The following is a 15,727-nucleotide window of genomic DNA, read 5'->3' on the forward strand; positions in this document are numbered from 1 at the left end:
TTACTTTGCCGATTTTACAATGTCTGAATTAAGATAATAAATGTCCTAAGATTTCAATGCGGCTCAAGGGAGAGATTGGGCTCACTGAGCCTCCATGCGCCACCTGCAGTAACACAGCAGTTACTCTCATAGCAAACGGTTAGGAGTGAAATTTCCCAAAACTCTACTTTTTTCCACTAATGACCAACATAATTCATAATTGACAATGAAAAGGGACAAAGTAAAGAGAAGCACAAAACTGTGGACGCTGAAATGTCCACAACACTTCAACGTTACATAAAATGATTCACATTCTGCATTACATTCCCACTTGTCCATGTTTTCAGAAATGGTATATTGATTTCCCATTAGTGTTATTGTTTTCTCAAACCACTTACACTGTATCCCGAGGTCTACATTTTAACATAAGAACCAAGCCATGTAAACTTGAGCTTTATTCTTTTCAAATTAGTGCACTGCAACAAAAATTAATACTGATGCATCCCTTCCAACATTATTTTTTCTATTTAGCTTTCCAATACTTCTGATTTACACTGAAATTTTCCTTCATATTTTTTTTTTAATCTGCAATCACTATCATTTAATTATGTGAAACATGAAAACCTTACATGAATGCATGCAGTACATGAACACTGAAGACATTCAAAACATAACTATTCATCTTTTATATTGGAAACCAGAAAATCAGTCTAATTAAATTAACAATCAGAGGCTCTAAACACAACCCAAGAAATCTGCAATTTGAACCATCCTTTGACATAAAACAGGGACTTCATCTTCACAAGACATCAGAACAACTGAAGTGAATATTCAAAGGAAAAAGTAGGACCATAAGCATTTCCCCTTACAAACACAAACATTACCTGCTTCTCTCTCAAGACACTGTATGTAGGTATATAAACAAATGTTCTCCTGACAGTATACTTTTTCACTCAACTAAATCAACTTGGAAAAGAAACTAATAAAAATGGCCCATTTATTATTTCAGACCCTCCATCTTTTCACTTGAGCAGGTTACAGGTAGTACAAGAAGTCATCCAGGTTCATGTTGGGCTCCTTGTGAATGCTCTGACCAACCAGGAAGGCCAGTTTGTGGGCATACTGACATGGTGCAGGCACTCGGACAATCCCCTGAAGAGTAAGGAGAAAGAGCCATGAAGAATACATGAGCAACACACAGAATTATAGAGCTATTAGCAGCAGTGTGATTCTGATCTACACTGGTTACCTGCCAGTTGTAGTACATGTGGCAGAGTTTGTAGGTGAGTCTCTGCATGTGATCTGGTTTGAGGCCGCTGTTGTCAAACACTACGTTGTAGTGAGTAGGTGAGACGCAACCAAAGCGCACAGCCTGACTTACTATGAAGAAATCGTACCTGAAATCAGATGCAGTGTTTAGATGAGTGGTTTGCATTATTTTACTAATACAAAATGGCTAATATTAGGGTAATTGGAGAGTCTGGTAATTGGACACCCGTCTCCTCTCACTCACCCATCTCATTCACTCTGGTTGAATAGTTTTGGTGTTACAGAGCCTGAATTTCAGGCATAATTTTACTCATTCACGCAGGTTTCGCACTCACCCAGAGCGAGCACACATAAAGCCACCTCTCAAACAGCTTGCGAGTACCAAAGTCAATTATTTTTTGCAGCTTATTGTGAGAATTCAGTCAAAATGGCCATCTTAGTGACTATTCATGTAACAGTTGTCTTAAGTGAGTTAATAGTAGAGAAAGAAAACGCATGTTGTGTATCAGTATATTGGATCCGTGCATCAGGTCTTAAAGTGACAGCAGCCTATTAAACATGCTGCCCTTCTGTTAATCAAAGAAAAAAAAAGAGAAAATCACTCACTATTCTTGACTGAATAATTTTTGTAACATTAATTTTAAGAATTAATCTATTTAATTGTTTTTTTTTTTTTTTATACATAGAAGACTATCCAGTGTTATTTTACATTTGATTATTCAATTTCTGTAGTATTTCTTACCTAAATACTATTGTTAGACCTACCTAAAAAACTTAAAGCAGTTTATTTAATTTCTATCTGTAATTTATTTGTTCTCACTTTATTACTGTTTACTTGTAAATTCAATTCAAAGGTTAAAATCAAGCTTCCTTGTGCTGTGTTTAAGCTACTGCAACAAAATTACCCCATTGTAAAAACAAATACATTGAGTGAGAAAACATTTAGGTGAGATAATTGTAATGGTAATTGATCAATGTTTATATGTGAATTAGGGATGTGATGGTGAGAAAATTTTCCCACCGGTTAATCGACATGTGACAACACCAGTAATACCGGTGTCACCGGGGGGCGGGGCCTCTACCTCTTTTTTTTTTTCCCCCTCTTTAAACTGCTTATGAGGCCGTTCACATAGCGCGTCTAAAAACACGTGGAAAGCGCGGCCATGTCGCTTTCTCCTTGTTTCCAAAGCGCTTGCGCTCCCGTGGCGTCTGTCATTGCTATGCAACCGTGAACTGCGCTCTTCGCGACGAGGAATGTTTTTGACGTGAAAAATAAAAACCTGCCCTGTACAGCTATGATCAGCTGTTCGGCTGAGCTTTCGATGTTTTGTTACGGAAAGGCCGACTTTCACTTTCAAATTAACGGCAATTGCTTGAATGATGGGTTACTCTTACTGAAAAACACTCGACAAAACTGACATTTTGGCATAATTTGTGTGCGTTATGGTTTGTTAAGAGCAGAAGAGAACTCGATACTGGTGCGCACGGTGTGTGTGTGTCACATAGGCCATTCACAGAGAGCGCGTTCTCTTTTGCCTTGTCGCGCTTGAATGTTTTAAAAGCTTTAGCACGAATAAGCTTGATCATATAACGCAGAAAACGGATACTACGTTAATTGCATTAAATGCAAATATTTTTAATGCGTTAAAGTGAAAAAACAAACAAACAAACAAAAACCTCGGTGCCGCGGTGGGCAAGTGATGAAACCGGTGTTGTGACTGAACACCAGTAACACCTACTACCGTAGCAAGCCTAATGTGAATAAAAGCCTAAAATACAATCTGGTCTATATATAAAGTGACTGCGTTTCTTTAGAGGACTTGGATTAAACCAGTCTGTCTATTCATGTGGATTACTGTTACAATGCGTCATACTTTTTGAAGCTTCTGTTGAAGATTTTGTCGAAGTATCGAAAATTGATATTTTATAAGGTATCATATCGAAGTTAGAAATTCCAGTATTGTGACAACGCTAGAGTCTATACGCACCACTCTGGACGAGTGACCTCAGTGTCAATGACTGTTCCAGGAGGAGGGTTGGCGATTTTTCCATCAATCCGGGCGAAGAATCTGGAGCTGATGCGCTTTTTCACCACCACAACTGACAACTTGGGCCTGTATGCAAAACATAAATGTAAATATAACAAAGGGTATGGAATTCAAAATCCCCATAGTGTGAATGTGTTTGCATGAAGTGTGGCTTACTCGTAATCTTGCCCCATAGTCTTGATGGACTGCATGATCTGAGGAACTTCATAGTCCACTACGCTCTGCAGCATGCCGTCTCCAACTCCATCTCGGTACACGATGATGCGTGAAGGCAGGGAATTGTTGTACTTCAGATAGGCCTTCAGAGCAGCTAAAGAGACACACAAGCTTCAGTACAGAGTGCTGCAGGGATGATGTATTTTGTAGGACAACTTGCAAGTTTGCGTCACCCTGGTTCTCTTGATCAGGGGATTTTTCCACTGGCTTTTGGATTGTTGCAGAAAATAAGATGTGACCAACAAATTTTTAATTCTTACACATTTTGTTCAAGATAATCTTCAAAAGTTAACAACTTTCATGAATTTTAAAGCCTAAATACAATTGGCAGAAGTAAAAAGTGTAAGTTAGTCTAAAAATTAAATTTTTAGTATTAACCCTCAACAACTCTTTCAATCATAAACAATTTAAATTTTTTTATTTCACACCTTGCAACGACCCTTTCAGTGCATCGATGATCTCCTGACCACGGTTTTGCAAGACACACTTGGAGAACCACCTGAAAAGATAACAAGAGCGAAATTATACAACAATTATGTACAACCACATGACAACAGCAGTATTTTCACTATGTAATCCTATTAACTACCTAGTCCACCAGTGACCAAACAGCAAGGTTCCCAAAACTCAGCTTTCATCTACTTCAAATGTTTTGCAGTTTCTTGACTTCTTTTGTTTTATTGCCTAACCAGTCCAACATAGTGTTGAGCACAGTATTTTTAGCTTATATTTGCTTAAACAGTGCCATCTTCAAATCATCATATTACCTGGACATGCCCTGGTTCAGACTGGCCACCAGTGCTCCGATGGACCTCTTCCCAGCAGCGGTGTCATGGTAACAGTCTATGCCTACAATCATCAGCTGCCTGAGCTGAAAGACAAAAATTAAATTTGGAATCTGACACTTGGCGCAAGCCAACACAACCGCAGTCATTCGAGAGTCTTACTGGGATTTCTACACTCCACAGCTCTCCTCCCATTTTGCAGTTCATCTGCAAAGCAATCTTGGTGGCCACAGTCATAAGTGCTTGAGGTTTGCTTATGGTGCGAGACACCACACACTGGCTAGGAGTGGGGCAGTCCACACACAGGTACTTTTTCACACAGTCGTACTTGTCCTTTCGATTGGTAGGCAGGATCACCACCACCTATGGAAGGCACAGAAGCAGTTTGAAACAAAAGCTCTAGATATTCAAATTAAGCTTGAATGTGATTGCTGGTCTCACCATCTGTGTTTCACGTGCTACGTTCTGTTGGAGGGCTCTCAAGAGAGATTCCTGACGATCCTCGTACTCAATCCTGCTTGGGCATGAAATGCTTATTAACATGAAAATGGAATGGAAAGTTTTTGACATTCAAAGTTTCACACAACTCACATTATGGCCCTCTGCATGCGGATTCCCATAGGCCCAGCCACTCTGTTGAGAGTTTGAAGCAGAGATTGGGCAACGTCTGCGTTCCGACGTGTGTAGAACATCAGCCAGTTGTCCAGAGACATACAGCTAATCAGAGGGAGACCTCTCATCTCTTTAGACCAGTCAGCTGCCCATGGGTTATACTCGTACTAAGAGATGAAAGCGAAAGAGAATAATGAAGACCTCAATGAAACATTTACGTTATGAATGCCTTCTGGGATGTTAAGCTGTCTGTCTTACCGCTCTGCTTCCCTGTATGATCCTTTCAGAGGGCAGAACTCTTCCATTCAGACTCAGCAGTCGGTTCTCAAAGCTCAGACCCCAAGTAGTAAGTTCATTCTGCACGTCTGCGTTTCTAGTGTATGTGAGAGCCGATAAGATATACAAATACCCAAATTAAGAAACAACACATCAACAGGGCTGGCAGAGAACCTATACCTGTTGATGTTGGAGATTAAGCGGTTAATTCTGCTCTCTCTCTGTTCAGGACTCAGCCTTGTGTGTGAGGCAAGATCCTTCATGATGTTGAAATCAGCACGCATCTTGTCTGTCAAACCTTCAAAGCAAACAAATGCATGCAGGTCAGTTTTTTACACTTGAAAACAACGTAAACACGTTTTACTCCATATTTTACTCTGTCTATTAGATTTGAGGTCATCTATATGCTAGTGTACACATCTCACCTTTCACCTTGAGGTGTATACAACGTTTTGTACAATAAAACAGTCTTTAAAACAAAAAAGTCCCCTTCACCTTAATTATAAATACCATCTGACCACCTACCACCCATTGACGTTTAAGTAAGTAGCAAATCAGTCATTAACTGAGAAGGTACTGAAATTGGATAAGGAACAAACCTTATCAAATATTAAATTAGTATGTTCTATATAGTATGAATGTACAGTGGGTACGGAAACTCTTTGTTATATTGCAGTCATTTGCTAAAATCATTTAAGTTCATTTTTTTTTCCTCATTAATGTACACACAGCACCCCATATTGACAGAAAAACACAGAATTGTTGACATTTTTGCAGATTTATTAAAAAAGAAAAACTGAAATATCACATGGTCCTAAGTATTCAGACCCTTTGCTGTGACACTCATATATTTAACTCAGGTGCTGTCCATTTCTTCTGATCATCCTTGAGATGGTTCTACACCTTCATTTGAGTCCAGCTGTGTTTGATTATACTGATTGGACTTGATTAGGAAAGCCACACACCTGTCTTTATAAGACCTTACAGCTCACAGTGCATGTCAGAGCAAATGAGAATCATGAGGTCAAAGGAACTGCCTGAAGAGCTCAGAGACAGAATTGTGGCAAGGCACAGATCTGGCCAAGGTTACAAAAAAAATTCTGCTGCACTTAAGGTTCCTAAGAGCACAGTGGCCTCCATAATCCTTAAATGGAAGACGTTTGGGACGACCAGAACCCCTCCTAGAGCTGGCCGTCCGGCCAAACTGAGCTATCGGGGGAGAAGAGCCTTGGTGAGAGAGGTAAAGAAGAACCCAAAGATCACTGTGGCTGAGCTCCAGAGATGCAGTTGGGAGATGGGAGAAAGTTATAGAAAGTCAACCATCACTGCAGCCCTCCACCAGTCGGGGCTTTATGGCAGAGTGGCCCGATGGAAGCCTCTCCTCAGTGCAAGACACATGAAAGCCCGCATGGAGTTTGCTAAGATGGTGAGAAATAAGATTCTCTGGTCTGATGAGACCAAGATAGAACATTTTGGCCTTAATTCTAAGCGGTATGTGTGGAGAAAACCAGGCACTGCTCATCACCTGTCCAATAAAGTCCCAACAGTGAAGCATGGTGGTGGCAGCATCATGCTGTGGGGGTGTTTTTCAGCTGCAGGGACAGGACGACTGGTTGCAATCGAGGGAAAGATGAATGCGCCAAGTACAGGGATATCCCGGACGAAAACCTTCTCCAGAGTGCTCAGGACCTCAGTCTGGGCCGAAGGTTTACCTTCCAACAAGACAATGACCCTAAGCACACAGCTAAAATAACGAAGGAGTGGCTTCACAATAACTCCGTGACTGTTCTTGAATGGCCTAGCCAGAGCCCTGACTTAAACCCAATTGAGCATCTCTGGAGAGACCTAAAAATGGCTGTCCACCAACGTTTACCATCCAACCTGACAGAACTGGAGAGGATCTGCAAGGAGGAATGGCAGAGGATCCCCAAATCCAAGTGTGAAAAACTTGTTGCATCTTTCCCAAAAAGACTCATGGCTGTATTAGATCAAAAGGGTGCTTCTACTAAATACTGAGCAAAGGCTCTGAATACTTAGGACCATGTGATATTTCAGTTTTTCTTTTTTAATAAATCTGCAAAAATGTCAACAATTCTGTGTTTTTCTGTCAATATGGGGTGCTGTGTGTACATTGATGAGGAAAAAAAAATGAACTTAAATGATTTTAGCAAATGGCTGCAATATAACAAAGAGTGAAAAATTTAAGGGGGTCTGAATACTTTCCGTACCCACTGTATGTAATATGAATAATATCTGGATGCACTGCATTTGCCATGTTATCACAGTCAGGTGACTTATAGGGTCACATTGCTTCACTGCCCTTCACAAATCCTCTCTCGTTGTCTCATGGGATAGTAAAGAACTGCGCACTTCAGAATCTCACAGGATGTAGTAGGTCATCCAGGTGCTTTTTGCTAACTTTTGTATTAATACTTTGACTTCAGACATACTACTCATTTTACAAACTGATTTTCATCTACTATATAATAGACAAGTAGTAGGCATATTCGGCTACATGGAAGGTTTTGTCAGTGTCTTCAATTGCACTAAACTACAGGATACTGTCTATTAAAAAAAGGACGAGTCCTTTGTTATGTCCCGCCCTGGCTTCCTGTTCAATAGGAAATGTGTTGAAATACATCACATGAAAGAAAATGGCACTCTTTAAATCATTTTAATGGGTCTTCAAAAAAGACTTGCCTGTGAGGTAGCAGAACTCTGGAACGAGCATGGCAGGTCCTGGTGGAGGCCGTCCTGAGGGTCCGAGTCTCTTCACATGACTAACCAGAAGAGCCTGGTTGCCATCTGTTATGTCCAGACCATATTGCTGGACAGGAGAAGAATGACTTGAGTGTGACCATAAAATTCTGCAACTGGTATCAAAATAATTCCCTATGTTATTAAGCTACCGTTTTGAAGTAGTTCTTAAATGAGATCTCTGTATCTCCCTTCTTGAATGTGTTGTTAGGGGTATGATCCCAGGCAATGTCATCGATCCTGTAGGTCTTGTTATTGTACCTATAAATAATAGTTTATTAAACACCATTATTTAGTACATTCTCACGTTTAAACACTTTTACAAATTATTTAACAACCAAGAACAACTTGCGCTACCATTCAAAAACTTGGGGTCGGTACAAATTTATGAATACTTTGAATGAATACTTTTATTCAGCAAGGATACATTAAATTGATCAAAAAAGATGACATTTTACATTGTTACTACAGATTTCTATTTCAAATAAATGCTGTTCTTTTTAACTTTCTATTTGTCAAAGTATCCCAAAAAAAATTTAATTAAGCTTAAACTGTAAAATTCAGCTTCACAGTTAAAGGAACAAGTCACATTAAAATATATTTTAAAATTGTAATGATATTTCAAAATATGTTTTATTACATCTCTGATCAAATAAATGCAGCCTTGGTGAGGATAAGAGACTTTTGACTGACAAAGTATATGTAAATGTGTGCTCATTTTACTTGGTCAGAATGATCAGGCCCACAAGCTCCTTCGTGCAGGCTTCAGAGAAGCGCTGGTCTCCACACTGCTGCCTCAGACTGTACATGAAGTCAAGGACCGTCTCGCTGCGCAGAACCTTGTGGCTCACGTCGGTGCACAGCATGATGCTCGACTCGTACTGGAGGATGGTGGTCACAAAGCCAGGCCAAATTGTCAGCCTGCAAACAGATACGGTCCATTGTTCAATCATTTTCCAGCAGCAGGTATGTGTGCACAGACACACAAACACATTTGTTCAAAACCTGTGCTGGGGAATGTTGAATGGATCATCAGGATTGTAATAATGGCGTCCGATCTGCTGCATGTTTAGTATCCTCAAGATTCTACAACACAAAATAAACAGGACTGAAAGTTAAACACCTCATAAATAACAACTATTTCAAACAGAGAGTATTCTGTGATTACCTCCTGAAGAGGATGTTGTAAAACTGCAGGCATACAGGAGAGGATGGCGGGAGTTCATTGGTCAGTGTGACAGTGATCTCAACCCTCTCTCCATTTCTGGTCTCACTGCACAGGATCGTCTCCTACAGGTGAATCAAATTATCACTGGCCATCAAATCAAATCTACATTCCAAAGCCTCATAAAAAGCATTTAAATGAAATCCTAAGCACATTGAGGATGTAAAAACATACAGTATTGTGCAGTTTGTTTGGGAGGAAGAGAATTGCTCCATCAAAGGTGTGTGCTTTGCCCAGAGTCTCCTCGTGCTGGAAAAGCAAAGCCGAGCGCAAGCGTCGGGACTCCATAGGTGGCTTGTAGTCCACATGATACTGATAGAGAGCCCACAGAGGCCGTGAAAGCAGGCGCATGAAATTGGCCCTCAGCTCAATCTCAGTGCCTGAAACACCTGTGGGCACAGGAAGAGTTTCAAATTTAGTATCACACATTAATACAACTGTGTACACCAGAACAGGGATATGGGAAATGTAGCAAAAATCAAGCCATGCTCCTTAACATTTTGTTGTTACCTGTTTTGGACTCTTTCACATGTTCCATGAGCTGGCGAGTGTGGACACCAGAATCATGGAAATCCCGCCTGCGCCCACCTCTCTCCCCTATCTTCACCTGCTGAAAGCCTGCAGAAATCTGGAGCATCGCTACAAGCAGAAATAAGCAAAAGATCAAAGAATTGGTATTTGTGAATGTTGTAGTTTGACATAGTACATTATATAGTACATATTTCCACTTGTTGCTCTAATGCACTTACCTTCTTCAGACATCGCTCCAGGTGCAGGTTTCTGTCTCCCTCTGCCCACCAGCTGTCCTTCAGGTGGAGTGGGCACAACAGGCTTCGCAGCCTCTTGTGATACCAGTGGTTGCTGCAGAGAAATTGAAATACTAATAAGTTTATTTCTATAATGCTTTATCTTGTTCAACTAATTATAAATAAACTCACAGCGCCAGGAGCAGCAGGCTCTTGACCACGACCTCTGCCTCTTGACCTCGCTCTTGCCCGTCCCGTCATATTGATGCTTCTTCACAATGCCTTGTGTATAATGCTGTACACAAGTAGTTAGTCACCATGAAGTCAAAACAATTCTCATTTTTTAATGGAATATTGCATAATTTATTATAAATTATTTATTTATACATATTTAAATTCATGTGCCCTCGCAATCTTTAATCAGAATAACCACTCCCTCTTGAAACATCTCTTCTCTGATGACGTTAACTGGCGTGAGGGCAGGACAACCGGTCACTCACATGAGATCACAGCAACAGCAAACCACAACCATCCAACCAATTCCTAATAGGACAAAATCAAGTCCTGCCCTTTTTCTTGTCTGAGAAGACATTTCACTCAGACATACATCACACTAGGAAAGAGAAGGCAATCACAACTTTGTTTCATGCAGAGTTTTAAGGTTACAACATACAGACATAAATATTAAAGAACCATATTACTGTTTAGTGCACAATAAGGCTGAAACGATTAGTCGACATTATCGACACCGTTGACAATAAAAAATTGTCAACAAATATTTTTGTTGTTGAATAGTCTTTTGATCTCATATGATCTATTTGAAGGGCCTGCAATAACGCGGTTTGACCAGTGGGGCGCTGTAGCACAATACTGTAATGCAGCCCTCCCGGATTGAATCCAAGTGCATAGTGCAAACGAAGTCGAACGGAGTTTAACATATCATAAAAGATAACATTTAGCATAAATACAAAAAATGCTGTCATGCAGGGCCACCAACTCTCATTCAAACTCACTGTTCGCCACACATCCATTTTCTCACGCAGTGAAAGATACATAGCAGAGCATAGAGGACACAGGTCCTAGCGCTTCAGGTCAAGCGGCACGTGAACCTATTATCTCTTCCTCTTTTCTGCTATTACAGCACAAAATAAACATGAATATTTAAAAGTATGTTGAAAGAAACAGTACAATTTACTGAAATGAATCCAGCTCTAATGTAATCACTTAATCAGAGTTTCAACCGCAGAAAGACCGCAAAAAAAAAGCTTGCAAATAAATGTCACAAAATGTTACATTTACCTCAGGAAAGCCATTCAGTGACCACAAACTCAATAATTAGTAAAAAGAAAAAAAAGAAAAAAAATCTACAGAGGAGCATTTTCAGAAATTTTTGCACAATATTACATATTCATATTTTGACTCTTATTAAAATGTTATTACAATTCCCAGACTTAATAAAAACACAGTATGTCATTTTAACAGTATTTTTTTACCAAATTCATTAAAAATACACTTTCAAAAGCTGAAGTGATTTCCTTGTTTTAATTATACATACTGATTAACCAATATAATAATCGATGATCAGTCGATTGATTGTTCCAATAATCTGTAGATTAATCGATTATCAAAATAATCGTTTGTTGCACAAAGTGCACAAAGGCCATGTTTTTTTTTTTTGAAGAAATCTTTTTCAACATTTTCCCCATTCATAGATTTTTTCTTCTATGGTACACAAAAAGAGATGTTTGATAGAATGTAAGCGTCAACTATCATACACTTTCACTGAATGAACGAGTGATTCGATGAAAATGTGCCTAACATCTTTAAAGGGTTAGTTCACCCTAAAATGAAAATTCAGTCATTAATTACTCACACTTTCATTCATCTTTGGAACACAAATGAATATCTTTTTGATGAAATCTGATAGCATTCTGTCCTTCCATAGACAGCCTTTGAAACTTGATCTTTGACACTTCAAAAAGTTCATAAAGAGATCGTAAAACTAATCCATATGAAGCAAGTGGTTTAGTCCAAATTTTCTTAAGATCGCGATTTATGATGAACAGAATTAAAGGGTTAGTTCACCCAAAAATAAAATTTCTGTCATTAATTATTCACCCTCATGTTGTTCCAAATCCTAAAGACCTTCGTTCAATCTTTGGAACACAAATGAAGATTTTTGATGAAATCCAAGAGGTATCTGAAACACACATACAGCAACATCAATGCACCTTTTAAGGCCCAGAAAGGTCTTGTCGCTTCATAATATCAAGGTTGAATCACTGTAGTCACTTGGACTATTTTAACAATGTCTTTACTACCTTACTGGGCCTTTAAATGTGCAATAACATTGCTGCTTGTGTGGTTCAGATACCTCTCGGATTTCATCAAAAATATCTTAATTTTTGTTTCGAAGATGAACAAAGGTTTTAGGGGTTTGGAACGACATGAGGGTGAGTAATTAATGACAGAAATTTCATTTTTGGGTGAACTAACCCTTTAATTTAGGTGAACATTAATCAGCAATCATAAACAGAAGCTCGACCGAACCTGCAGCCAAATGTGCTACGTAACCAATGAGGTTCATTCTCATGTGTCACGCAGCACATTTTAGTCATTCGGCATTCAGGTTCGGTTGAGCTTGTTTATGTTCGCTGATCAATGTTTATATGTGAGTAAATGCCTAAATTAAAGGGTTAGTTCACCCAAAAATGAAATTTCTGTTCATCATAAAAAACGATCGAGTCTCTCCAGAAAATTTGGACTAAACCGCTCGATTCATATGGATTAGTTTTCCTATCTCTTTATGAACTTTTTGAAAGTGGTAGTTGCAAAGGCAGTCAATGGAAGGACAGAAAGCTCTTAGATTTCTTTAAAAAGATCTTCATTCATGTTCCAAAGATGAACGCAAGTCTTGCGGGTGTGGAACAACACGAGGGTGAGTAATTAATGACAGAATTTTCATTTTGGGGTGAACTAACCCTTGTTCAACAGAAGAATGTTATACAGTTTTGAAACAATAGGAGGGTAAGTGATGTAATAAATTTTAAAAAGTACAAACATATTTGTCTTATCCATCTTTTTCCAATGCCCCATGAGGCTTTGTGCAAATTATGGGAGTAACTTCCATTAAACTGTTAACAATCAGTGAAAGGTTTGCTTTATGAACGCAATAAGCATATTTAAAAACTGGATACAATGAGATGACATTATTCTACTCATCCTTCAACCATCAAACATTAAAAGAATTTAAATGTGTAAAAGCATTTACAAATTAATTAATTTAAAATGTTCCTTAATGGAACATTGAGATAATATTTCAAAGTGATTTCCGTCATTTTGAAAGACAATAATCAGGAAGAAAAGAATGCAGTTACTGAAAAGAGCTCTTTCCTTAGATATTCTTGTTATACCATGTTGCATAAAAATACAAAGAGTTACGTTATTCTTCTGACATCTCAAAACAGAACATTAAGGAAATGTTCTGATTTGATTTCTAATTTCAAACCAGCTCCTGATTTGAAATTATTTCTCTCTTTTTGAGTGGAATTTCCCCAAACTGAAAGTACCTCAGATTATGGGTCCCATAATATAAAACGCAGTAGGCTCGTTAAGACAAAGGTGGATACAAAAAGTAATTATCTACGGCCAACTGGGCTTCATTTGCCACAAACAACGAGCTAATGTTTATAAAACGCATTGCGTCGAGCAATCTTACAAAATTAACATGTAAAAATGTGATTTATCCATATTGTTCACGTTTATGGCAAGCAACGCCACGTGGCTTATTCAAATTGTGTAATTAGGTTTAAACTCAAATTCTTGAATTCTATTAACGTGTTTATTAACAGAACAATTTTCCTTGTATATTTAAAAAATGCACTTTTATTATCAAAGTTATTACGAGTTCTCTGACAAATGCGCACTTAAGTGCGTAGGTCTATAAAATACATAACTAAGGTACAGCGTAAGTGTTTAACGTAGCGTTAAATATCATACACTGTTACCTTATTACATTTTAAGAAAAAAAAAATATTAAACCATATTACTTTACTGGGTTACTAAATATTTTACTTGTTAATCGTAGACCTTTAATTGCACGTGTTTGGCGCGCTTGGGCCGTGGTGCTTGTAACAAAGTTCTTTTTCCTGAAAAAAAGTTTACTCGAATGATTCGAAATACATGTATATGTCTTAAACACTTGAGGAAAGGGTTCTGTCATCGTGTATATAATATAGTGCAACTAATGTTTGATTAATGACATAATTGCTCAATACTGACAAGACAATACGACAAACTAAATTTGATGGTTTAGGACATTTCACACATTTCCATTGTTTATAAGATAAGAAACAACTTAACAACTGTCAGGAACAATGAAGTGTCTGATTATATATGTATAAAATTTACAAAATATTAGAAGTCGTCGACCACCTCCTTACCCTTTTTCCGAGCAGCGCCAAATGACATTCAATTAACTCCAGTCTGCTCGTTAACCTGATTTCATCTGTATCCCTCCGCTGCTTAAGAGATTCATCATCTTTATTCGTTCCTATTTTTCAGAATTCTTCGTGCTTTACAGTACTTTCAATTCTTAATTACTTATTTTTGATAGAAAAGGTAGTTAAAAATGGAATGGGAAAGGCTGTTGAGGAAAACTATTTTATTTGGAAGGATACAAAACTACCTGTTGCGGGGGTCACCTGGTCCTGTTATTATAATAGGCGTTCACCACCAGATGGCATTAAAATACACAAAACACAAGTGACTGTTCCAGAACTTCCAGTCAACCAGAGTGAAAGGTTGCTAACAATAAAACATCTCACAATTATATTTGAGGGAAAACATGCTTTGCAGAGGATAAATAAACGTAATATTGTCTGATTTCTATTTTCTGAGATGTATTTGTAATGAAGGTTAACACTTTCTAACCAAAGTTCCCTATTAAACGTTTAAAGAAATTAATTTATGATTTACTTGAAGTGAATTTAATGTATTAAGCAGATCTAACAGGTGCCTCATCCATTTCAGCAGTTACAGAATGTCCCTTTTGGTGAGAAAGCATAGAAAACCAAAGGCTTGTTTTTACCCACTAGAACAACAATTCTGCTTTAATGTAGCCTAACTTATTTACTGTAAATGAAGTGAGGCTTAACAGATGCTACACTCTATGTGGCATGCTCTTTTAGTTTAATACACTGCTCTCTGTTCCTCATCAAGCCTAAGAAAGTTATATATGGCAAGAAATATATAAGCTGCTTTCGTGCTCCTGCGGAGAAAAAATGTCTGTATCATCCATTATTTGTTTTGACTTAAGCTAGATCAGAAAAAGATCTGGGATGTACAAAAATAGGCTTTGACACAAATACTGAATGGTTATTTTTCTTAATTTCTGCCATAAAAGGTCTCAGCATGTATCATAAGAGATCTGCCATTTATCAGGCGACGCATCTTGTTTTCACTGCTGTATTTGCTTGATGCTGCTTTGTGAGATTTAAGACACATGATTAATAACTAGGCAACACATTTGGCCCTGATTAATGTTTTTGGATGCAAAAATATGTTCCATAATTTAAAGCTGCTTCTTATCTGTTCTCTCGGCTTTGATTTTTTTCTTTTTTTTCCTCATTTTTCTAGAGTAAGAGTCTATCCCAGCGAAAAAACCATTTTTGTTCCCAGAAAGTTTTGAGATTTTTAGTTTATGGTTCAAAATAGAATCCAAAAAGATGTTCCTAAGAACATTAAATTGGTTCCTAAAAAATAACCAATCTGGAACAATATGCGTAATGCGTTTGCTTGATTGTCATACAGAAC

At 38.2% G+C, this 15,727-nt stretch overlaps 1 protein-coding gene across 1 annotated transcript; it reads right to left on the reverse strand.

Annotated features, from left to right (window-relative positions):
• Positions 1-416: 416 nt before the first annotated feature.
• Positions 417-14,501, reverse strand: piwil1 (piwi-like RNA-mediated gene silencing 1). Its single transcript, XM_051904169.1, has 21 exons — positions 14,356-14,501; positions 10,106-10,208; positions 9,917-10,028; positions 9,678-9,806; positions 9,342-9,556; positions 9,111-9,232; positions 8,948-9,028; positions 8,666-8,863; positions 8,095-8,203; positions 7,886-8,012; positions 5,366-5,483; positions 5,168-5,282; positions 4,889-5,076; positions 4,739-4,811; positions 4,460-4,660; positions 4,280-4,383; positions 3,941-4,011; positions 3,453-3,606; positions 3,237-3,362; positions 1,229-1,376; positions 417-1,131 (listed from the first exon to the last, which is right to left on the reverse strand). Exons 2-21 carry the CDS (start codon positions 10,172-10,174, stop codon positions 1,015-1,017), a joined length of 2,577 nt encoding a protein of 858 aa, XP_051760129.1. The 5' UTR covers positions 10,175-10,208; positions 14,356-14,501; the 3' UTR covers positions 417-1,014.
• Between the last annotated feature and the right edge of the window lie 1,226 nt (positions 14,502-15,727).

Source organism: Ctenopharyngodon idella, chromosome 8 (assembly GCF_019924925.1).
Source record: "Ctenopharyngodon idella isolate HZGC_01 chromosome 8, HZGC01, whole genome shotgun sequence".
Lineage (NCBI taxonomy): Eukaryota > Metazoa > Chordata > Actinopteri > Cypriniformes > Xenocyprididae > Ctenopharyngodon > Ctenopharyngodon idella.

Bases quoted from the DNA above. Each gene is read 5' to 3' on its own strand.
- piwil1 (XM_051904169.1), bottom strand. From the start codon at position 10,174: ATGACGGGACGGGCAAGAGCGAGGTCAAGAGGCAGAGGTCGTGGTCAA. The intron at 5,484-7,885 runs GCAAGTCTTTTT...TTTGCTTTGAAG, and splicing joins AGAGTTCTGCTACCTCACAG to GTTTGACAGACAAGATGCGT. The intron at 5,077-5,167 runs GTAAGACAGACA...TTCATCTCTTAG, and splicing joins TCATACAGGGAAGCAGAGCG to TACGAGTATAACCCATGGGC.